Here is a 25,208-nt window from a genome sequence, read left to right as displayed (position 1 = left end):
CAAGCAGTTAAAAGCAAAGGCAGAAGAAACAGAAATTTTAAAAGAATAGAGGTTGAAATAACTTGTGGTTAGAGTTCTAAGGAATGAACAGAAGTTACTAAAAGCATTTCTTAACAGAAGTTGCAGTTAGAAGTTAGACATTTGCATAACTTTTTATTTGAAATGTTTTATATACTGTGGGTTTCTTTTGCCTAGGGTCAACAAAAACTACTCTAGGTGAGCAACGAAAGCAAATGCTCCAGAAATACAAAGAAGAAAAGCAACTTCAGAAATTGAAAGAGCAGAGAGAGAAAGCTAAACGAGGAATATTTAAAGTGGGTCTTTATAGACCTAGTATGACTTATTTTCTCTTCTCAAACCAGAGTACAGAGCCAAAAAAGGTAAATTTACTATCCTAATTTGATATAGAGGAATAGTTCCTTTTAACTGGAATTTTCTTTAAGAGCTTAAATAACTAAAATAACCATTTCCCTTTATTCTCTTTATTTATTCATTTAGTTGATAGGAGGTGGGAATGACATAACAGTAACTCAGAAGATGAAAGTCCGGTCTCTTGATGTTGCTGTAGGTTTTTGAGATAGAAAAAACAAGTGGGCAGAAGTCAGGTTCCAATGCTAGGCTGAGAAGGACTGGTCTGAGTAGCTGGAGCACTGAAAAGGGGATAAAAGCTCAAGGAGGGTGATCTAAAGAAAACGGTCAATGAGTCATGAAGAATAAAGTTTGAGAAGGAGCAGTGGGGTTTATAAATTAGGTGTCACTGATGATGTGCTATTTTAAAGATATGTATAAAAGATCTCAAACCGTATACTCATTCCTGATTTAGATAAGAATTAAATAATATGAAGGCCTAAGACATTGCCTATTTTTCTGCGCTTCATGCATCACATTGATTTATTTAACTGATCTTTGATTATTTGATTATTATCTTGTATGACCTTCAGATAAAGTGGAAGAGACCAAAGTAAATACAATAGAATTCAAGTTGAAAAGATACTGATAAATATATTATGAATTTTAGAGGAGAGAGAGATTATTTCTGTTTGGAGGAATGTCAAAGACCTTGGAAGGGGTTAGATTTAAGCTGGCTTTTTGAGATATGTAGGATACCAATCGTTGGTCTAAGCTATAGACAACCATTAAAAATGTTAAAAATATATGTAGGGGAAACAAATATAGGGAAACAAAGACTAAGCCAAGAAACAGACTCTTAACTATAGAGAACAAACTGAAGGTTATCAGAGGGGAGGGGGATGGGTGAAATAGGTGATGGGGATTAAGGAGTCACTTGTGATAAACACTGGGTGTTTTATCAGATTATTGAATCACTATGTTATATCTCTGAAATTAATATAACACTGTATGTTAACTATACTAGAATTAAAATAAAAATATAAAATATATATATATGTAGGCAGAGCAAGAGGAGACCCATCATGGTGCTAAACAATAAGACTCACCAATAATTGTTTGGGTTTTTTTTTAGTTAGATAGCCATTATTAAATTCTGTTCTCCATGCAATCTAGAGAAAAGCCTAATTTCTTTAGGACTAGATTTTCACTGAGATTTGGAGAAGAAAATGACTTCTCATCTAGGAGAGAAGTCTGATTATGTTTCTTAAGAAATTTTACAGAGTTGACAAATATCTAATCACTTTTTAATCAGTCTTTCTCGTGGTAGTTTTTTTCCACGTTTTGTGATTAGGTCTCCATTTTCTTAATGACAGTGGAGAAATGCATAATCATGAGACTTGAAGTCAAACTGTTAAAGCTGTTAGAGTAAGCCTTATAGTATCTTTTCATGAAACAGCAAACAAAAAATCCTAATACACCAGCCTGTTCATTTACCCTTTCTAAATATGTCCAGCTAATAGTATTAATGAGGATTCAAATACCTGGAAAATATGGCTTGAAATTTCTTCTTTCAGCTATTAACTTAAATGTAATTTAAGTCAAGCCAGAAACAATAGGAATTCAAGTTGGCAAGTATCTTCTTGCCATAAATGATTAAAGTTAAAACTTAACCTTAAAATGGGAACTTTATTTCATAAAGAGACATGAAATTAAACTTTTGCCAGTTCACTTTTTAACTTTATTTTCTTTAACTGTTTTAAGGCTGTTTCATCTTCTGTACGGATTACAAGGTCAAAGGCCAAAGACCAAATGGAGCAGACTAAGGTATAGTTGATTGTTAGTAGATAATTGTTACTAAGATGACAAATTGTACTTTTTTTCTCAGAGTAAGTAAACCCATTTTTTATCTATATCATCTTTTTTTAAAGTTTTTTTTTTTAATGTTTTCTTATTTATTTTAGAGAGAGAGAGGCAGAGTGAGAACAGGGGAGGGGCAGAGAGAGGGAGACACAGAATCCAAAGCAGGCTTCAGGCTCTGAGCCATACAGCACAGAGCCATAAACAGGGCTCAAACCCACGAACTATGAGATCATGACCTGAGCCAAAGTTGGATGCTCAGCCAACCAAGCCACCCGGGCACCCCTATCTACTATCACCTGTAAGTGTAGTGATTAATTTGCTAGAGTTAATAGTACAAAAATCAATATCATTGCTTTGGTGATATAAAGCCTTCTTGGCTAGATACTAAGGAAATACTTAAAATATCTTTGCCCAACATACCTTATGAAACGTATGCCAAACTTTGTGTCACATTCTTTTTTTATTTGGCTTCAATTTTATGCATTCCACATCATCATAAAATGTAGATAAGGATATAAAGCACATAGGGTGGGTATTATAAATTTATGGGTCTTCAAAACACCATTATGGATAAAGTTATTAGGAAGATTGCTAAAATGAAGTGAGCAAGGAGGGAAATAATACACCTCTTCATCAGGTGAGGAAGCTGAATTTCATGTATTTAGTAATGATTGAGCCACTACCATGTTTTTCTAGGCTCTAGAGCATAGTAGTGAACAAACTAAAATTTCTTGTTTTCATTGAGCTTACATGTGAGCTAGGCAATTAAAAAATAGGTATATAGTATGTCAGATGGTCATCAGTATTATGGAGAGGAAAAAAAGTGAAGGGAGAGGGGCGCCTGGGTGGCTCAGTCGGTTAAGCATCCGACTTCAGCTCAGGTCATGATCTCATGGTTCTTGGGTTCAAGCTCCGCGTAGGGCTCCGTGCTGACAGCTAGCTCAGAACCTGGAGCCTGTTTCGGATTCTGTGTCTCCCTCTCTCTCTGACCCTCCCCTGCTCATGCTGTCTGTCTGTCTGTCTGTCTCTCTCTCAGAAATAAAGCATTAAAAAAAATTTTTTTTTTTAAGTGAAGGGAGAAAGGGAGTATTGGAGTGGGTGTCAGGTGGAATTTTGATTGGGGCAGTCAAGCAGGGCCTTGCTGACATGGTGGCATTTTGACTGAAGTCTTGAATGGAAGAGTGAACTCTGGGAAAGAGCTTTTTATCCAGGAGAAGAATTTTCTAGACATAATTCAAAGGTCTTGAAGTGAAAACATGCCTGGCCTATTTAAAGATTCTCAGAAGATTATATTCAGCTATTTTTCATAGCTTAGGTTATTAGCATTTTCTAAAGTCTAGGATTTTTAAAAAGCCTGTAAAGGAGTCTATATAATGGAAAACTTTTTCTTCATCTTATTTTATTTGGGGAAGTGATTTTTTTTTGCCAGATCATTTATAATCGTCAGATTTCAGCTGACGGGGTCATTGAGAGATAAAAAATGTGGCAATTGAGTGCTCGCTTCAGCAGCACATATACTAAAATTGGAACAATACAGAGAAGAAGAGCATGTCCCCTGTGCAAGGATGACATGCACATTCCTGAAGTGTTCCGTATTCCTACCCCCATCCGCGACTGCCTTGTTTTTCTGTTGTGTTGTGGTTCTGTTTCCCCTCTTTTATCTGTTGCTATTTTTGTGATGTCTCCCCCCACCCCCATCTCTGCCTTTTGTTAAGTGGCTCCTGAGGGAGTGGGTCTGCTCAATCCTTCTCACAACATTTTGGAAGAAAGTGAGGGTGGCAGAGATGGGGGGGGGGAGGGTTTCTATGATTGGATTAATAAAATGACTTGAAAACCCCTCGGGAGGGGGAAAAAAGTGGTGATTTGATTCACTATGCAATTAAATCACGTAGCGACTAATCTTTTAAACAGATGGATAACGGGAGTGATGTTCGAGCAAGTCGACCTGGTCAAAGACAAACTTCCGAAAGAAAAGTGTTGGACAAAGAGAAAAAAGGTAGGAATTTAGCAGTTACTATAAGCTCTGATGTTGCCGCAACAGGAATTTAATGATTACAAAAAGCATTTGATTTGATTATTTTTTCCCACAGGTGTACAGCTTGCAACGACCACATCGGTGAGAATGACTCGATCAGCCACTCAAGCAGCAAGGCAGAATGCCAGAGCAGTTTCATCTACAACAAGAAAGCCAGTCACAAGAGCTAATGGTAAGAACTATTCCTTGATGACTAACTGATCTAGAACATTTTGGTCTTCGAGGTTTTTTTGTGTTAAGTTTTAAAAATCATCATGTACTTCTCTGAGTAGGAGACGAGGAAATAGGAGATTCCAGTTCCTCAAGGTATCCAGGTAGCATTTGAGTGGGTGCTCAAAGGTAGAAGTACCTGAACTGGTACAAGCAGAGCTTCAAAGTGAAAATTTAATGGCCCAAATAAATTACAGCCCATCCATTGGTGGAATACAGTGTAAACGTCAAAGAACAATGTTGTGAAAGAACATGATCCATCAAGTGGGCAAAGAAAAACAGTCAAATCCTGAACAGTATGATTACAGCCCTAAAATATGTATGTGAATACATGAATATAGGATAAAACTGGAAAAACATACACTGAAGTGTCACTAATGATTGTTACTGACTAATGTAATCTTGGGTTATTTTTAATTTTGTTGTTTTTGTGCTTTTCTTTATTTTCCTAATTTTCTATAATAAATATGTACTTGATATTCAGAGGCAAAAGGTATATTACCTTAACACTTGGTTTTGTTTTGAAAACACATGGCCTTTACTTGGCAGGAAATGTCATCTGTTTTTAATCTCATTTTATGATATGACTCTTAATCAAAAAAATCCTTTAAGATATACCTTCCTATTGCTGCCTTTTCTCCTTTTAAAATTACCTAATGCTTTTACAGTAGCATTTTCTGTCTGTTCAAAATGGTTGTCTTATTTCACATTATTATTTTAGATAATGAAACAGAGAGAAAGGCACCAAATCAAGGACGACCTGTCAAAAATATAGAAACAAAACCTGACAAGGTAGAGTATAAACATCTATTTATTTGTAGATACTTTGAAAACCTCATTGCTACTTTCATAAAGTTGAAATTAAGCATACACAGCTGCTTCAAGAGAGTTAACCTATATGTGTGTTAGAACATCTTAAACCATAAAGAAGCATGAAGAGGATTTATTGTTGTCTTTCAGATATTACATCCTCAGAGCTTTATAGCTAGAGAAAGGATAATTTGGTTAACGGGAGATAGAGAAATACGATAACATTAGCTGACAGAAATCTTCCCATGGGAATTGGCTAAGAGATAAGATGGGGTAGGGTGAAATGTATTGACTTTGGATTCATTTCATGAGTTCGAATATTGTCTCTGCTTCCAATTAGCTAGATAACCTTGGGCAAGTTATGGATTTGTTTTCCCATCTCTAACATGCAGTACTTACTTGGAATAGTTTTAAGAATTAAATAGTCTAACATTTCTGATAGTGTCTAGCATAGGGGCTAGTAGAGTCTTCAAAAAAGATTCACCAATTTGAGGGTCCGATTACTTGGTTTACAAGCCACATTCCAATTCCTTAACCTTAAAAATAAAAGTTTTGCCAAAGTGTAAGAAACCTGGCTAGATTCTTACTAAAAATCAAACCTAAGGGCGCCTGGATGGCTCAGTTGGTTAAGCGTCCGGCTTCAGCTCAGGTCATGATCTCACGGTTGGTGGGTTCAAGCCCCGTGTCAGGCTCTGTGCTGACAGCTAACTCAGAGCTTGGAGCCTGTTTCAGATTCTGTGTCTCCCTCTCTCTCTGACCCTCCCCTGCTCACGCTGTCTCTCTCTCTCAGAAATAAATTTTAAAAAATAAATAAATAAAAAATAAACAAAAATAAATAAATAAATAAAAATCAAACCTAGATCCTCCAAGGTAGACAGTATAGGGTGAATCTTCACGAGTAAGCAGCTGGACCTCATGTTCTTCCCTTAAGATTGTTTTCCTCTTAACGGAGAACCATGGGGAAGAAGGGGAAAAATGGTGAGAGGGAGGGAGGCAAACCATGAGAGTCTCTTGAATGCTGAGAACAACCTGAGGGCTGATAGGGGCCGGGGGGAGTGGAAGGGGGGTGATAGGCATGGAGGAGGGCACTTGTGGGGATGAGCACTGTGTGTTATATGGAAACCAACTTGACAATAGCTATTTAAAAAAAAAAGATTGATTTCCTCTTTAAGGATTATTACTAGGCTTTTACTTTCTGCCATGTTGGCGTCAGGGATAGTATCGCCCTTAAATTCTTGTCCAGGTTGAAATAAGTCCTTGGGATCCATCACATGATGACTATAGTTAATAATACTGTATTGCATATTTGAAAGTTGCTTAGAGTAGATCTTAAAAGTTCTCATCACAAGAAAAAAATTCTGTAAATATGTATGGTGATACATGTTAACTAGACTTACTGTGGTGATCATTTTACAATATATAGAAATATTGAATCATGTTATACACTTGAAGCTAATATAATGTTACGTGTCAATTATATCTCCATTAAAAAATAAAGTAATTACATTGACTTGAAAATATACTTCACATTTTATATGGTTTATCTTATTGTGTAATGTTAAAAAGTAATTTTGCTCTGATGACAAGGTTATTTATAATCAAGATTATTTACAAAAACCATTTGGTACTTGGCAATAGTCATCTAATATTCTGGATTGGATTCTAATACATTGGATTTCTGATTCTCAAGCTATTGTAATTATCATCATAATCTAACTAAAAAGAGATTTGTATTTGTTAGATGAGTAAATTTTTCCATTTTAGTTTTCATATATTTTAATTTATTGTAATACTTAAAAACTATTATTTCTTCCTATAATGAAGATTGGTTCTCCCTCTTTCTGGATCTTAGCCTTTGTTTTTTTTCTCTTAAATTATGTATGTGAGACATAGATCTCAGCTATCATGTTTTCAGCCTGTAAAAATTGGTCGAATATATCCCCCAGAAGAGGAATTCTCACTCTATTCTGTTTACTTACAACTAGGTCATTTCTTTTAAACTTGATAGTGAAGAAAATATTTTGGATTCACAAACCAGTGCAACAAATGGAATGGATCCAGATGGCGTCTTCTCAAAAATGGAAAACTTACCTAAGACAAATACTGCAAAAATGAAAGGAAAGAATTCCTTTGCACCTCAGGACTTTATGTTTCAGCCGTTGGATGGTCTGAAGACCTATCAAGTAACACCTATGACTCCCAGAAGTGCCAATGCTTTCTTGACACCCAGTTATACCTGGACCTCTTTAACAACAGAAGTGTAAGAATGTAACGTTAATAACGAATTCCTTGCTAAGATGGTAACAAATGCCTTTCTTAGATTTGGCCTGTGCTTTTTAAAAGTTATTATTTAATTAATTTAATCATAACTCTTGAAAATTTGGTTAAAAAATTCTTCAGTAGGCTACAATAATCTATTTGACAGTTTTGATATTTCCTATGCATTGTTGTTAACCTTATTTTCACAGTACAATTTCTATTTTATTTCTTTTACTAAGTGACTTTATTATAACACCTAGAATTAAATTTTTAGAAGTTACTGGGGCACCTGGGTGGCTCCATCAGTTAATTGTCCAACTTTGGCTCAGGTCATGATCTTGTGGTTTGTGAATTTGAGCCCTGCATCAGGCTCTGTGCTGACAGCTCAGAGCCTGGAGCCTGCTTTTGATTCTGTGTCTCCCTCTCTCTCTGTTCCTCCCATGCTCTCTCACTCTCTGTAGCTCAGACATGGGCTTTTGTTTGTGTTGTTTTGCTGACTATTACTTTAGAAAAACTGATTAACTTGCAAAGTCGAGCGGGGAGAGGGATCAGTTGGGCTCTTTAATTAAATAGAAAAGGCAAGCCTGTTTTGCAGACTGGCTGTTGGCAGATTTACTAGAAACTGCCCGGCATCAGTAAGACAGCTAAGTGTTTGTTCCATTAAGAGATCTTCAAAATCTTTAGATCTCATTACAATTAGTGAAGAGTGACATTCCCACTACATACATGTGTAAATTTTTCTGCTCCAGAATTGACCTATTGTTTTAAAAATAAACATATGTTGGGGCACCTGGGTGGCTTAGTCGGTTGAGCGTCTGACTTTGACTCAGTCATGAGTTTGCGGTCTGTGAGTTCGAGCCCTAATGGGGCTTGCTGCTCAGTGCGTGCAGGAACTGTTTTGTATTCTCTGTCCCTCTCTCTCTGCCCCTCCCCTGCTTGTGTTCTCTCAAAAATAAATACTTTAAAATAAACATATTTTTATTATCCCAGGTTTTTAAAAAGCAATGTAATTTTGAAATACTTCAGTTAGATATATGGAGTTTGTGCTTCATGAAGTACTCTTTTGCTATTGCTTTTAGTGCTAAAACGCAAAAAGCAACAAAAGAAATTCTGGCCCCAAAGTGTAAACATTCTCCTGGGAAGACAGTACATCAAGATTCAAATAAACTACCATGTCCTTTGGGTTCTCTCACAGTTTGCAATAAAGGTATGGTATTCTAATTAAATTTTTACTTACCTTCTGGACTGTGATTTATCAGATTTGTTTAGAGCCCCACAGGGTCAGAAGAGATGGGAAACCTGAGGAAAGACATCCAGACAGAGAACTGGAATGAGGAATGCAGACTGAGTGAAGGGGGGAAGTGTAAATTTGAAGAGATGAGAGTGTCAAGACCCTTTAGAGGAGATGTGGTAAATGAAATCATTGAAGCAGAAATAAAATGTTATGTTAAAGTTCATCAATGAAAAAATTGAAGAATTCTAAAATTTTGTCATTTTGTAGGGGGTGTCATGATAGAAAACTGCTGCTTTGAAATTTACATGTGGTGTTTTCTTTGTAGAACATGCCTTAAATAAAGATGAAACTACTAAAAATTCAAATGGCCTTCCAATAAAAGAAGTCCTGTCACCTGAAATAAATGAAGATCAAATGTCTCAGCCACAACATGATGTGCCGTATTTCAGGTTTGTCCATTTTGTTCCTGGTGTAAAATGTTTGCATTAATGTCTAGATATTTAAAACCCAAATAAAACTAATTCAATCTTTGTATAATAGATGAATTAGACTCTGATTTTCATTTATCTTTAAAACTTAATTATGCTTTCAGTAGCTAGTACTTTAATTCATGTGGTTCCCAATTCAAAAGGTAGGAAAAGGTACAAGTGAGAAGCTATTTCTCCACTGTCTTCTAACCTCATGGTTAATCTTCCATGGAGACAAGTGTTACTCATGTTTTATGAAAGCTTTCAGAGAGATAGATAACACATAGTAGACAAACATATAAATATTCACCCTTTTAATATGCACAATAGGTTATTCTGCTTTCATTTAATGTTCATTGTGGGAGACATTCCATTTTAATACTTTAGCTTTCTCGTGTTGGTGGTGTTTTGTGTGTGTGTGTGTATAATAACCATATAGTATCCAATTATGTGATGTACCATGATTTACTGAGTAGCAAATTGCTATTGCTCATTTCTTACACTGAGTTCAGTCTATTACTAATACAATAAAGGCTGCAAAGACCAACCTTGTATGCTTTCCCTTTCTCTCACGTGAAAATACGTAACAACCTCAATTTACATTCCCTTCAGCAAGTTATGGGAGTTCCTATTTTTCTCATACATTTTTCCCCCCACAAAGAAACTGAGTGAACCTTTATTTGACAAAGGAAGGTTAGAGGGAGATGGTAGGAAGTTCTTTGGCCTACTAAGTCACAAAGTGGGATTGTGTTTTTCCAACTGTGAAGAGTGAAAATTAACATCCTGTTTGGGGAACCTCAAACATGTCACTTACAAACCTTGGAAACAAATCAGTGGACTGCAATCAGTGGACTGCATTTGGAGAAAGGCCCCCCACATTCCACATCACACAGGAAATAATCACATGCTTTTCTATTTTTTTTTTCTTAACTTTTTATTGTGGAAAATTTATAACATCTATGAAAGTGCAGGGAATAGTACACTGAAGCTCCCTTATATCCATCACTCAGGGTCAATCTTGTTTCATATTTATTCCCATATACTTCTGACTCAAGATGTTTTAAGAAAATCCCAAATAATCATATCACTTCATCCATTAATATTTCTGTAGGTATTTTTCAAAGTTGAAAACTCATGTTAATATTACCATAATATTTATTGTGCTTAACATAATCATAATAATTACTTAATCTTATAAAATATCCAGTCAGTATTCAAAGTTTCCAAATTATAATCCACATGAAGGCATGCACACATACATGCTTTTTTATATATGCTGTTTCTCTTGAGAAAATGTAGCAAGAACATTCTCATACCATTTTCAAACAAGATTAACAATTTTTTGAGCTTTCCCAATCAAGTAGATAAGTAGGTAAGATACTATTTTGTTGGAGCTTTAATATTTATTTATTCTATTATATAAAGTACCTTTTTATATGTTTGAAAGCCACTTCAATTATTTTTAGAGCATGAGATTTTAGAATTGTGATGAATTTTAGAGATTTAGCTATCCATTGTATTTTCAGCTGTGAGACCTTGAGACAATGTACAATTTACGCAACTTGATAATTTCAGATCTAAGCCAGGTCTCATTTCTCATAAATTAATTCATCCTCTGCCATGCTATTAGATATAAACAGCTAAATTTTTCTTCTAGGAAATAGAAACTATCCTCAGTTTCTCCTGCTAAGATGCTTTTTATAAAGAAACAGATTGTGTTCACCTTAGGTCAGTTTCTTAACCTTGGCACTATTGACATGTTAGACTAGATAATTCTTGTAGGGACCATCTTCTGCATTCTAGATTGTTTGGTAACATCCTTCGCCAGTAGTGCCCCTCCACTTCAAGACACAGAAATGCCTCTAGACATTGTCACATATGTCCAGGGGGACAAAATTGACTACTGTTGAGAACCACTGCCTTTAGAGTGGCAAGCAAAGCCTACTAACTATAGAGAACCTGTACGGCCTTATCACTGTAATTCCATACTTACAGTGGTTACTTCTACTTACTCTTGAAAGTTGAGTTGGTCTTTATTCCATGGGCAATAACAGAGAACTAATAACAGAAGTAAAGAACATCTGATTCTTTCTGTAAAGCCTCTGAAAATTAAGAATAGAAGAAGTTGGAAATAATAGTGTAGTGGGAAAAGTGGCTCTTAGCACTAATCCATTTGCATAAGTTTTAGGTGTAGAAAGATGGACATAGGGTATCAGCTTGTATTTATGGATTTTAATAAAACACAATTCATAAAATCAGCATCAACTCTGAGAAATTAACATTGTGCCTGTCTTTTATACCTTCCTAATGTTATGTGTGTCCTAATGAAAATACTTAGATTTAGTATGAGAATCATTTGTAAAACAAATCTATGTCATAATTTTAGAAATATTCTTCAGTCAGAAACTGAGAAATTAACTTCGCACTGTCTAGAGTGGGACAGGAAGCTTGAATTGGACATTCCAGATGATGGTGAGGGAACGTTTATATTTTTTTAATGTTTTACTTTTGTTTTTTTAAATATAGTTACATTTATCTGAAAATTAAGATCTAGTGTTGTCTGACCTCATAGTTACATTGTTATTCAAAGCAACAAGAATTTTTTATATCTCAACATATGTTTGCTAATATCTCTGTGCTAAAATGGTACATGGCTTAAAAGATAGAAGTAATTAGAATATTGATTATTCCTGAAAATTAGACATTTGCTTGTTATTAGATATTTTTGATATAACTATGAGTGACATCTGTAATTTGTATTGTTTAATTAAACAAAAATATTTTCTGAATGAAAATGACCTAAATCAATATAGAACAGATTTTCAGAAAAATTCCTTAATTTGACTTATTTGGGGAAGCTGTTTAGAAAAAAATCATTTGTGTTCTGTCAATGTGAAGTCCTTTGTGGATACTGATGTGTTTGAGATTGAATTCTTATTAAATACAAGGAGAGGTAGAATGCTATTTATTGTGCAACAGTATGTATGAGAATGAAAATTGCTGATTTTTAACAGAAATTGAAGCATCCAGTTAATGCTCAGTATTTGTAAGACCGTTTTGTAGTCCTGTTTTGTAAGGTAAAAATTTTGATATTTATGGTGAGGTCTTCTTATCAATTGGTAGGCTGACAATATAGGTCCAATTTTTTGTCTTTTAACTTTTAAAAACCTCATCTTTCTGCTAGCTAAAGATCTTATTCGCACAGCAGTTGGGCAAACAAGACTCCTTATGAAGGAAAGGTTCAAGCAGTTTGAAGGGCTGGTGGACAATTGTGAATACAAGCGAGGTGAGAAGGAGACAACCTGTACAGATCTGGATGGATTTTGGGATATGGTTAGTTTTCAGGTACGTGGTCAAGCCTTTTCAGTGTATTAACTCTGAGCCTGGTCTTTTGGAAAATGAGGTTTGGGGCACCTGGGTGGCTCAGTCGGCTGAGTGTCCGACTTTGGCTCAGGTCATGATCTGGCAGTTCATGAGTTCGAGCCCTGCGTCGGGCTCCTCTGCTGTTAGCACTGAGCCTGCTTTGGATCCTCTGTCCCTTCTTTTTCTGGCCCTCCTCTGCTTGTGCTATCTCTCTCTCTCTCAAAAATGAAATAAACATTTAAAAAAAAATGGAATAAACGGGGCNTCGGGCTCCTCTGCTGTTAGCACTGAGCCTGCTTTGGATCCTCTGTCCCTTCTTTTTCTGGCCCTCCTCTGCTTGTGCTCTCTCTCTCTCAAAAATGAAATAAACATTAAAAAAAAAAATGGAATAAACGGGGTATCTGGATAGCTCAGCTGGTTGAATGTCTGATCTCAGCTCAGGTCATGATCTCACGGTCCGTGAGTTTGAGCTGCACGCAGGTTCTGTGCTGACAGCTCAGAGCCTGGAGCCCACTTCTGATTCTGTGTTTCCCACTGTCTCTGCCCCTCCCTAACTCATGCTCTGTCTCTCTCACTCTCAAAAATGAATAAATGTTTAAAAACAATTTTTTTTAATGAGATTTAAAAAATGAGGTTGGGGTGCCTGGGTTAGCTCAGTTGGTTAAGCATCTGATTTCAGCTCAGGTCAGGATGTCACGGTTTGTGAGTTCAAACCCCATGTTGCATTCTATGCTGACAACTTGGAGCCTGGAGCCTGCTCTGGATTCTTTTGTCTCCCTCTCTCTCTGGACCTTCCCCACTTGGACTATGTCTTTCTGGATCTCAAAAATGAATAAACCCTAAAAAAAAAAAAAGTTAACAATAATAAAACGGGGGTAATGGAGATGCTTTTTAGGTACCGGTAATGTTAAATGAGATATTAGATAGCATCTTTATAAACTGTAAAGTACTGTCTAGGGGTGCCTGGGTGGCTCAGTCTGTTGGGCATCTGACTTCGGCCCAGGTCATGATCTCGCAGTTCATGAGTTTGAGCCATATGTCGAGCTCTGTGCTGACAGCTCAGAACCTGGAGCCTGGTTTGGATCCTGTGTCTCCCTCTCTCTCTGCCCCTCCCCGTTCATGCTCACTCTTGCGCGCTCTCTCTCTCTCAATAATAAACATTAAGAAAAATTTTAAGTACTGTCTAAATTTTATAACTGATGTCTACTTCTTCCTTGTGTTGTCAGGATGGTTTCTGGATGGTTTGGAAATTGAGACATTTTATTCAACTGTTGTACAGACCATAATGATTCTGCACTTGAGAAAAATGAGCAAATCTTGTCTTTACTAATTCAGATCATCTAGCAGTTGTTGAGTTCTCACTGTGTGCCAGATATTATACCAGAAGTTGAAAAATAAGGCACATTCTCTCTCCTAGAGAAGCTTGTAGTTTATCAGTGAGTCAGACACAACATATAATTCCAATCTAATGTACAAAGTGCTCTAATAGAGGGAATCATTAGGAAGATCAGGAAAAGCTTGGGAGGACATGACACTTTCTAGCTTCTTGACTTATTTTATAGATGAACATAACAAAATACTATTTCAGGAACCAGTAACCAAAAATCATTAGACATTTGAGGAAAACCTCAAGTTTGAAAAAAAAAAAGGAAGTCAAAGCAGACTCCGGAAGAAAACTTTTTGGATGGAGGAAATGATGATAACACAAGGAGAAGAGAACTTTTATCTGCAAGTGTTAATATTCTCAAAGGGATCAGACATTTTATCTGTCAATTAAGAACAGCTATTGAAAAAAGAACATTCAGAGAACAAAAATTACTCTTTGAAGTTAAAAACTGTGAGAGCAGAAATGTAAATTCAGTAGAAAGATGGAATAGAGCAAAAGATAGAGCAAAGAGAGATGTAAAGTAGGAGAGATTGAATAAGATAGATAAGAAGATTAAGTAGACCAGTCTAGGAAATATATATCTAAGAAATAGGAATTCCAGATAAAGAGAACAGAAAAAATAGTGGAGAGGAATCAATCAATGAAATAGTTGAAATGTTTTCCCAACCTGGAGCACCTGAATTCCAGATCAAAGGAGGCCATTGAGTGCCTAGCATTGTGAATCAGAGTAAACCCACACCAATGCACATTATTAAATGTGATTGTACAACTTTGGGGATGGAGAGAAAAATCCAGAAGCATCCAGAGAGAGAAAGCAAGTCTTTTTTTTTTTTTTAATGTTTTATTTATATCTAGGAGAGAGAGAGAGACAGCGTGAGCAGGGGAGGGTCAGAGAGAGAGGGAGTCACAGACTGAAACAGGCTCCAGGCTCTGAGCTGGCAGTCAGCACAGAGCCCGACGCGGGGCTCGAACCCACGAACCGCGAGATATGACCTAAGCAAAAGTAAGACGCTTAACCGACTAAGCCACCCAGGCGCCCCTCCCGTTTGCTTTTTAAATTGTAGTCAGAGGAGGTTTTTACAGAATTTAGAGGTGAATTGATAGATACGTAAAAACCAAGCAAATGAAAAGCAAAACAGTATTCAGAGTAGAGAAAAAGTGAAGGGAAGATAATGTGCATTGCTATGGCCCTGATGTGAATAGTGTTTAGGTAGCCATGGTGATGTTAAGTATTGCTTTATGACCAGTTTTCATATATTTGCCAGTTTTCATAAGGAGTTGTTTTACTAGCATCCTTCAGTGGTGACCAATTAATTTTGTTTTTGGTATTAATAAATGATAGATTTGAAGGTATTTAATGTGTTTATATTGTTTACATTTAGTGTCTGTTGATGCTCATTTCCTAGCTTTGGCCATTGGGAGCCTCTTTAAAGTTGGCTCCTGGGACCTTTTTTTTTTTTTTCCTTTAAGACTGTTCTGAAGTTTAATATCCTAAACCTTACCAGCTCTGAATTCAGTCATTTTCAGTAAATTTGCAGAGTTGTGCAATCGTGGCCATAATCCAAGTGTAGAATATTTTCATAAAAAGACCTTTCTTGCCTGTATGCAAGTGAATCCCCATTCCTACTCCCAGCCCCAAGCAACTTACTCTGTGGATTTGTCTTTTCTGGACACTTCATATTAAGTAAAATAATACAATATGTAGTCTTTCATACATGGTTTCTTTCACTTAGCCTGATGTTTTTGAGGTTCTTTCATGTGGTAGGACATATCTGTACTTCGTTCCTTTACATTGCTGAGTAGTAGTTCATTGAGTAAATACGCCACTCTCTATTCACCAGTTGAAGGACACTTGGATTGTTTCTGCTTTGGTGATTATGAATAATCTTCTGTGAATATGTACATACAAACCTTAGTGTGGACATTAGTTTTCATTTTTCTTGGGATAAATATCTAGATATTGCTGGGACATAGAGTAAATTCATGTTTAACTTTTAAGAAACTGCCATACTGTTTCCCAAAGTGATTGTAATATTTTACTTTCCCATCAACAATTGTATGAGTTTTCCTATATCTCCACATCCTCACTAGTACTTGTTATTGTCTGTCTAGTAGAGCCATCCTAGTGGGGACAAAGTATTTGTTGTAGTTTTGATTTGCATTTCCCTAACAAATTATGATAATTATCTTTTCATGTGTTTAGTCATTTAAATGTCTTCTTTGGTGAAATTTGTATTCAAATCTTTTGGCCATTTTTAAATTGGGTTTGTCTTTTTATAATTGAGTTGTAAGTGTTCTTTATGTATTCTGGAAATGACTCTTTAATCAGAAATGTTTTCTGCAAATCTTTTCCCCCAATTTGTAGCTTGTCTTAATTTTCTTAATGGTGTCTTTTGAAGTGTGTTTTTAATTTTGATGATATTCATTTTATCTACTTTTTTCTTCTTTGCTGTGATTTTTGATACCATGTCTAAGAACTCTTTTTGCCAAATGTCAGCTCACAAAGATTTTCTTATGTTTTCTTCTAAGAGTGTTGTAGTTCTAACTCTACAGTTAGGTATATGATTCATTTGGGGTTCGTTTTTGTGTATGGTATAAGTAAGAGTTTAAATTCATCTTTCTTCTTGTGGATATCCAATTTTCCCAGCACTGTTGTTGAAAAGACTATCCTTTCCTCATTGGATTGCATGGACACATTGTTGAACATCAGTTGGTCCTAGTGTAATCCTGAGTCCTTTTGACATTTAGATTTTTTCAGGAGAGAGAAATTGAGAGCACGCATGTGTACAAATGCATAGTAGGGGGTATGAAGCATGTTTACTAAATTATTGACAGTGGTTACTTCTTTGGAGGAGACTGGAAGTGCCAGAAAGATGAGGATCATACACTGACAACACTGACTCCATCTTTGGCCCTCCATCTTGTCCATGCCCGTACAGTAACCTCTCTTGGGGCTATGTCTTCTAGGCCCCGTGGAGGTTAATGTAAGAACGTAAGCCTTGACTGGAATGTGGAAAGGCTTGTTCTGATCTTCCCTAAAGTGGTGGACAGAAGGCGCCACTTTAGATAACTAGTTGAGATGAGAACCATACCAGAAGGATAAGGATCCTACATTCTCATTCTGCTAGTAGGTGTATTACATGAATCTTAAAATGGGATTGTGTCAAGACAATGAGAAGGCAAGCCACGGACTGAGAAATATTTGCAAAAGACATTGTGTTAAAAAAAAAAAGACATATTATGTTCACATTGTATAATTTAGGAAACAAAAACACCTAAGATCTCTCTCCTACATTTTAATGGCCAAAAATAAATTAAGAGGGTTCTTTATATTTGACAACTTTTCTGTAGATTATGGAAGTTTGTAAAAACAAAAAATAACAATTTTACCATGAGAATTCTTAATTTGAATATTTAATTGAGAATGACTTAGTCTAATTTTATATGCCGTCAGTCCAACTCACCATTCTCAATTTTTTTGAAGCTTCAGCTCATTAGTTTTTCATTTTAATATGGTTAGCATTAATCTGATAAACATGTGCTTTATTTATTAACAGATAGAAGATGTAAACCAAAAATTCAACAATTTGACTAAACTTGAGGAGTGTGGATGGCAGAACAATAATAATACAAACAAAAAAATCTTTCGGGTAAGTTTGTGGGTTTTATTTCCAAATTTCTAATATAGATTCTTCTACTTTAATGAATTTTTATTTTTAGGCTTTAAAAACATTTAGCTTCAGATTTTTCATCTTTTTACCAATAAAGTTCCATAGATTAAATCCAATGTCCAGATTGCCTTTGAAGAAAGAATGAAATTCAGCCAAATTCTAAACTAGGTAAATTCTTAAATTCAGCTAACCACTAAATTCTTTCTGGAGGGAGGGAGGTAGGGGCTATAGTTGAATGGGGAAGCGCTTCTAAGTTACCAGGTAGCAGGTCTGTGTGTGTTTGTTGCTTGTTTAATATACTTTTAAAGCTTATTTTTTGAGAGAGAGAGCAAGAGAGCATGAGTGGGGAAGGGGCAGAGAGAGAAGGAGAGAGAATCCCAGGTAGGGTCCTCACTGTCAGCACAGAGCCAGATGCAGGGCTTGAACTCACATACTGTGAGATCATGACCTGAGCTGAAATTGAAAGTAGGCTGCTCAACCAAATGAGCCACCCAGGAAATGCTGTTTGTTTTACACTTCAAACTGTACACATCCGTTTTGTTGTATTAATAACAGGAGTACTACATAATTGATATAATGCTTAGTGTGTGCCAAATATTGTTCTATGTATTTTACGTGTATAAACTCATTTAATCATCACAACAGTCTTGTGACGTGGGTTCTGTTCTCCCCAAGCAACCTTACGTTAGGAACCTTAACGTCCATAAAGATTAAACCACTTGCCAAATGTGGAGCTGTTATTTCAAGGCCAGACTTTCTCTTTCCAGAATCCATGTTCTTAATCAGTAGTCTATGTCACCTCTTTGTTTTTATATACTCTTTTCTGTGATCTATTTCAAAATGAAATAGTTTTTAAACAGCAAAGAGGGGACAATGGCTCTTTAGAATATCTGTCTTCTTCCCTGTGGTTTATCTTGTAAATTTCCCTATTTTTTCTAAAATTTGCTTTGTTAACTTGAAAGATTCCATTCTTCTCTATTTGTAGTACTTTTTTTTTCTAGTAATCTTTTGAACTTAGAGTTTCTGGTTAAATGGATACTTCTCAAATCACCTTAGGGCATTATCAGTGTTTCTTTATATTTTATTTTTATTTATTTATTTTTGAGAGAGAGCATGCACATGCACACATACACAGGCAGGGAAGGGATAGGGAAAGAGGGAGAGAGAGAATCCCAAGCAGTCTCTATGCCCAGTGCAGAGCCCAATGAAGGGCTCTATCTCACCACCATGAGATCATGACCTGAGCCAAAATCAAGAGTCAGATGCTTAAACAACTGGGCCACCCAGGTGCCCCTCTTTATATTTTAGAAGAATACCTTTGGTTATCAAATCAGGTTTCTGAATTAGTACTTTATTCTTATGTAATCCAAATAAAATGTCTGTTTTAAATCCTCTCTTAGGAACTTAAGATGGTACAGTATTAAAAACCTATTACAGGGGTGCCTGGATGGCTCAATCAGTTAAGTATCCAACTCTTAATTTCAGCTCAGGTCTCATGGCCATGAGATCAAGTCCTGTCAGACTCCGAGCTGAGTATGGAAACTACTTGGGATTCTCCTCTCTCCCTTTCTCTCTGCCCCTCCCCTGCTCGTGCTCACACACGTGCCTGTGAACTGTCTCTCTCAAAAATAAATAAATAAAAATTTTAAAGAATCCATTACAAAATTATTTTACTAATGAAGTCTTATGACAAGGACCCTGAGGATGGTTACTAAATTAATGGAATGAATTTCAGATCTACTAAAAAGTGAAGAATGCTGGGACATTTTGGAGCTACCTTGGGTATTTCTTATTGAGTACTCAGTCCTGGAAACATTAACATCATCAGTGCTGCAGGTTGGCTGTGTCAGATTAGCATTATATCAGAGCCTTGTAATTCTGTCCCTTATCACCAGGTGTCTCTCTCCTCTTACTTTATTTTGCAGGCTACTGTTAAGATTATCAAACAAATAAAATAAAATTATTGCCTATACTTTGATCCTCTTCCTTCTGACTTCTTATTCATCGATCTGTCATTACACCAGTTAGCCTTTTTTTTCCTCTCTTCCCCTCTCTTTCCATCAGTTTTTAGACATGTTTAAGGGTCTTAGCTTTGCTTACATTTAAAAAAAAAAAAAAACAAAAGGACTCTAAACTTGTCATGTTCCCATCTCCCAATCACAGATAAGCTTCCTGGAAAAGTTGTCCATTCTCCCTTCTCCAGGCTGTAGACAGAATGACCTTTAGAAACACAAAGCCGATAATGTTAATCTCCTGATTAGAAGTCATCAATAAGCTGTATTCCTTTGTCCTCTCTATAAATGTGGCTCCTTAATATGGTTACATACAAGGGATTTTAAATCTAGCTGTTGTTGGGGCACCTGGGTGGCTTAGTCGGTTAAGCGTCCGACTTTCGCTTAGGTCATGATCTCGCGGTTCGTGGGTTCGAGCCCCGCATCGGGCTCTGTGCTGACTGCCAGCTCAGAACCTGGAGCCTGTTTCAGAGTCTGTGACTCCCTCTCTCTCTGACCCTCCCCTGCTCACGCTGTCTCTCTCTCTCTCTCTCTCTCTCTCTCTCAGAAATAAATAAAACATTAAAAAAAAATTAAAAAAAAAAAATCTAGCTGTTGTTACCTCCTCCCAGCTCTGCTCTTCTTTCTTTCACTTCTGGCTTTGCAAACATGCTGTTATTTGTATGTTCCAGCCCTTTCCTCACCCCGTCTTATAGCCTGGCCAACTGTAATTCCAGCTCAGTGCTACTTCTTATAAGCCTTTCTGGATGACTCTGAGGATTAATTTAGGCGATAGCCTGGTATTCTCTTATAGTTGTCTGATTTTGTCTGTATCGTGACACTTACTCTTCTTAATGTCCATCTCTAGCCCTTCCCCTAAGCTGTAGAGCTCCTCGAAGGCAGGGACTTTGTCCTTTTACCTTTTGACCCCTGGTATTTTTAGCACATACGAGGAACCTTATAAGTATATGATGACTATGCTAAATATTTCTAAAGACATTTTTGTTTGTTTGTTTATTTTGAGAGAGAAAGTGTATGCTCATGAACTGGGGAGGGACGAAGAGAGGGAGAAAGAGGGAATCCCAAGCAGGCTCCTCAGTGTCAGTACAGAGCCCCATTGAGGCTCGAACCACAAACTGAGATTGTGACCTCATCCAAAATCAAGAGTTGGACACCCAACTGACTGAGCCACTCTGGCGCCCCAAATGTGTTAAATATCAATGGATGCTTTGATTTTCTTATAAGATGATAATGAGTAGCTTTAATAAATGTCATAATGTCTCTTTCCAGAAAAAAGTTGTCTCAGGTGTAGCAAGTAAACCCAAACAGGATGATGGAAGAATTGCAGCCAGAAATCGCCTCGCTGCCATAAAAAATGCAATGAGAGAGAGAATGAAGCAGGAAGAACATGCAGAGGCAGCAGCCTCTGTGACACCAAAAGAAGTTGATAAAATAGTGTTTGATGCTGGATTTTTCAGAATTGAAAGTCCCATTAAATCCTTCTCAGGTTAGTTTTTCTGCTAAGACTCCTTGAGGGAAATATTTGGGTTGAATAGGAGCTTGTATAAGAGGTGAAAAATAGTTTTCACATGAAGGCCTATAAACCCTCTGCGAGTCTGGAAGATAGACTATACCCTCACAAACACATGCAAGGCATGTTGTGGTGTGTGATTAGATTACATTAAGTGTGATCGATCTTCTAATATGGCTTTTGTGTCTCCTAAGTGATTTCACATCAGTTATTACCACTTAATCCCACAATCCTGTGGGGTATGTCACAGGATCCCAAGCGGTAAGGGACATGATGGAAACATGAGGAGTTAGATGATTTTCTTCAGGTTAGTTAGTTAGAACTTAAGATGCAAAGTATTTTAGGCATCAAATCATCACACTTCTTTAGTTGTACTTTAAAAGGAAGCTAATGGAAAGTGGGTTTGGCTTAATTTTCATTTGTATTAACTTTTGCTAAGGTTTTATGAAATACCATAAATGTACTAATTTCCTAATTTAAAACCATTCCAGTGAAGCCAGCTTTTAATACTTTAGGAAATCATTCTTCTTATGATTTTCTGATTTCTAATTCTGATCATATGATTTTCTTTCTTATGATTTTTTAATAGCTATTTTTCTTTTAGGTTTTGTGTATATTTGAGAGAGTGAGAGAGCATGCTCATGTGGGTCGGGGAGGGGCAGAGAGAGAGGGAGAGAGAGAGAATTCCAAGCAGGCTCCACATTGACAGTGCAGCTTAAACTCATGAACTGTGAGATCATAACCTGAGCCAAAATCAAGAGTCAAGTCACTCAACTGACTGAGCCACCGAGGTGCCCCCAATACCTATTTTTCATATGCTATCTTTAAACTTTTTTTTTTTTAAGTTTACTTATTTATTTTGAGAAAGAGAGAGAAAGAGAGAGGGCATGAGCAGGGGAGGGACAGAGAGAGGGGTTCAGAGAGAAGAATCCCAATGCAGGGCTCAAACTTACTAGCTGTGAGATCATGACCTGAGCTTAAATCAAGAGTCAGTTGCTCAACTGATTGAGGCATCCACGCACCCCAGATAGGCTATCTTTATTAGATTGATTTATATATCTAGATTGAAATTATTTTTAAGTCATGTAATGGGAGGTCGTAGCTGAAGTAATCTGTAAATCTCAGTAGAAACTTGTATCAGTGCTTAAAGTGCTAGATGTTTGTTTTCTTTTTCTTTTTTGTTTTTAATGTTTATGTATTTATTTTGAAAGAGAGAAAGAAAGAGAGAGAGCAAGGGAAGAGCAGAGAGAGAGAGAGAGAGAGAGGGAATCCCAAGCTGGCTCCTCACTGTCAGTGCAGAGCCCTACATGAGGCTTGATTCCACAACCCTGAGGTCATAACCAGAGCTGAAACCAAGAGTCGGCTGCTTAACTGACTGAGCCACCCAGGTGCCCATAGATGTTTGTTTTCAAGGAGAAAGGGGCCAAGTCCTCTTCAGGTACTAAACAGCTGAAGGGATGTTTTTTCCCTATTTAACTGTGTCCACGGGGAAGTTTTCTGAAAATAAACTTGAGCTGCTATCTGGTATTTACATTAAATGTAAATTTATCACCTCAAGTATATTATAATCTCATGTCAATTTAGGTATCACACCTGGTGTGGCCTGGCTTGTTTCCTTTAATCTACGCAGCTTTACTTCTACCCAGGAATCGCCTCCTGGTAGTAACATGGCTCCTTGCCGCTAATTTCCCAAGGATCCTACTGTTTCCATTACTATGAACTCTTCACTATCTGTTCCTTCATGGACCCAGTGTGGCACTTCTGACTGAAGAGACTAAAGTTTATGGCCCAACACTATCTTGTTAAAGTTGAGTTTTAGTTACAGAGCACAGAGTTCAGATGAGGCCTGTTACAGAACAGAAGCCCCCCAAGAAGCCCCTCGCATCCATTTTTTTCTCCCTAGACACAACCACTTTCAGTTCTTTTATAGGAGTCTCAGAGTCTTGAGTTGTTTGAGGCCCTCTCTCTGAACAACATATAGATTTTTTTTTCTTGAATTATTCCTATGATTTACTCTCCTTGGTTATCTTGGATCTTTCTTTCAGAAATACCTATTTTATTTTCTTCCTGGTAAATAGGCTATTTTTATAATTTTTCCTGTACTTGCCATTTTCTACTTCCTGGATTTCCTCAACTTTCACGTTGGCTTTTATGGTGTGCTTTGTTTTGTTTTCCTCTCATGATTTTAAATTCCCAAAAGCTCTTTCTCATTCTTAGAGTATTCCATTTTATAACATTCTATACTGGTTTGGTAAGTGCACTGTCTTACCTTTCTGAGGATGTTAATGATAACTTTTATGTTTTCGTTCTCCTGTAGAGTCAGCATTTGTTCTAAGATACTTTTGCCTGTTTGTTTTTTTTAATGTTTATTTTTGAGAGGGGGGGAGGGGCAGAGAGAGAGGAATCTGAAACAGGCCCCGGGCTCTGAGCTGTCAGCACAGAGCCTGACGCAGGGCTTTAACCCAGAACCACGAGATCATGACCTGAGCCAAAATCGGATGCCCAACCAACTGAGCCACCCAGGCGCCCATTGCCTATTTGGTTTTGGTTTCCATCTCTGTATTAGAGGCTTTCTGTGAGTGTCTGGAAATCCTTGACTGCCTGCTTGTGGTTAAGAGCAGGTCTCTGCACAGAGCACGTCTGTGCTGGGTTCTTAACTGTGGGGCAATTTAGCTGTGCCATAGCGCTGGGACCCTACACGTCACTATGTTGAAGTCTGTTCTCATGTGCTAGTCAGATTCCCCAGAGAAGATTCTTTCAGTCTGCTGCCTAGAGGCTATAATTTTGGCTCCCAGCCTTTCAGGGGCCACGTGGGAGAAAAAACTGAATGCCTCAACAGTTTGTAAATCCTCACTGAATCTCCTTTTTCCAGATAGTCCCCATCTCAACCTTACCTGGTATCCCCTAAGTCAGAAGCCTTCTGTTCCACCTTTTTTAGGAAATAAGCCTCTGTTTTCTGATTCGGGTAGTGGCCAGGAGCGTGTTGACTACCTGTGCAGAATAAGGAAAGGGCTCCATTTGTTCTTTAAACTGTTTGCTCTTCTTGTTTTTATCTCCACTTTCATCTCTGCTTCCAGAGATACTTGAGGCCACCAGTTTTTTAGAGGGGTGCTATGGTATAAATTGGGTTGATTCTCCTCTTTCCTGACTGACTTAGGATTTATTTTCATGGGTCTAGTAAGTAATAGCCTACTCACTCATCTACATTACAGCTTCCAAATGTTTCTGGCTATTATTGTCTCTCTTTTAATTCTCTTTGTCCTGGAAAATTGTATTTCAAGTTTAAAAAGCTACTGAGTTTAAAAAAAAAAAAAAGACTCTTTGTCCTTATGACATTCTGCCTTTTAAGACGATCTCTGTTACTGTGTCGACTATTGAGATAGGAGGAAACAGAATCTAACGTGTGTGCTGAATACTATCTTTAACTGAAAGCCGCAGGCATTTGTCTTTAACAAACATTTTACGGGAGAAGGCGTTTAGATGGTAGGGTTAATAGGAAGAACTTGCTCTGTCTTCCTTGTTATAATGAAAAGTGAATGAAGGAATTTGACATTGAGATGATTTCCTTCATCTTCTAGGACTTTCTATCTCTTCTGAACGTCTTTCTCAAAGATTCAGGACCCCTAAGTCTATCAGCAAAGCTGTGTCTGAGAGCAGGGCTGAGGCGGGTGTTCTGAGACAGACTGTGTCACCACAGAATCCTGATCCTCCAGGTACCAAATGTGGACACGTTGATAAGGAGATTTTGCTGTCAACTATTCCTACAAACAGGTATTTCTTTCGTGTGTTATTATCAAGAGTATAACAGAGGCTGACATTAAATATCATTTCAGATTGTTAACCTGGTAAAATATGCCAGACCTATATTTTTTATTAGATTTCACAATGACCCTGTAACATATAGAAAATACTTCTGTTTCCTACATGAGGGAACTAAGGCTTACAATTTCTTTTTTTTTTAATAGTTCATTTATTTTTGAGACAGAGAGACAGAGGATGAGTGGGGAAGGGGCAGAGAGAGACACACTCAAAATCTGAA

The 25,208-nt window shown here is 37.0% G+C and overlaps 1 protein-coding gene and 1 non-coding gene across 2 annotated transcripts in view; both read left to right on the top strand.

The window, feature by feature from the left end:
• Nucleotides 1-25,208, top strand: part of DLGAP5 (DLG associated protein 5) — a 37,760-nt gene that overhangs the window by 6,225 nt on the left and 6,327 nt on the right. Inside the window, exons 3-15 of the mRNA XM_077768321.1 lie at nt 196-380; nt 2,113-2,175; nt 4,123-4,207; nt 4,302-4,418; nt 5,178-5,248; nt 7,252-7,526; nt 8,605-8,732; nt 9,085-9,208; nt 11,613-11,698; nt 12,411-12,571; nt 17,534-17,626; nt 20,929-21,145; nt 24,748-24,940. Of these exons, the coding sequence (XP_077624447.1) occupies nt 196-380; nt 2,113-2,175; nt 4,123-4,207; nt 4,302-4,418; nt 5,178-5,248; nt 7,252-7,526; nt 8,605-8,732; nt 9,085-9,208; nt 11,613-11,698; nt 12,411-12,571; nt 17,534-17,626; nt 20,929-21,145; nt 24,748-24,940 (1,798 nt within the window). The remainder of the gene's footprint in view (nt 1-195; nt 381-2,112; nt 2,176-4,122; nt 4,208-4,301; nt 4,419-5,177; nt 5,249-7,251; nt 7,527-8,604; nt 8,733-9,084; nt 9,209-11,612; nt 11,699-12,410; nt 12,572-17,533; nt 17,627-20,928; nt 21,146-24,747; nt 24,941-25,208) is intronic.
• Nucleotides 3,705-3,811, top strand: LOC144235897 (U6 spliceosomal RNA). The gene has a single exon (XR_013336347.1). It is a non-coding gene; the product is annotated as a U6 spliceosomal RNA (small nuclear RNA).

Source organism: Crocuta crocuta, unplaced genomic scaffold (genome assembly GCF_008692635.1).
Source record: "Crocuta crocuta isolate KB4526 unplaced genomic scaffold, BGI_CrCroc_1.0 scaffold10, whole genome shotgun sequence".
Classification (NCBI taxonomy): Eukaryota; Metazoa; Chordata; class Mammalia; order Carnivora; family Hyaenidae; genus Crocuta; species Crocuta crocuta.
The sequence above is the reverse complement of the archived record's forward strand: the minus strand, read 5'-3'. Positions and strand labels throughout refer to the sequence as shown.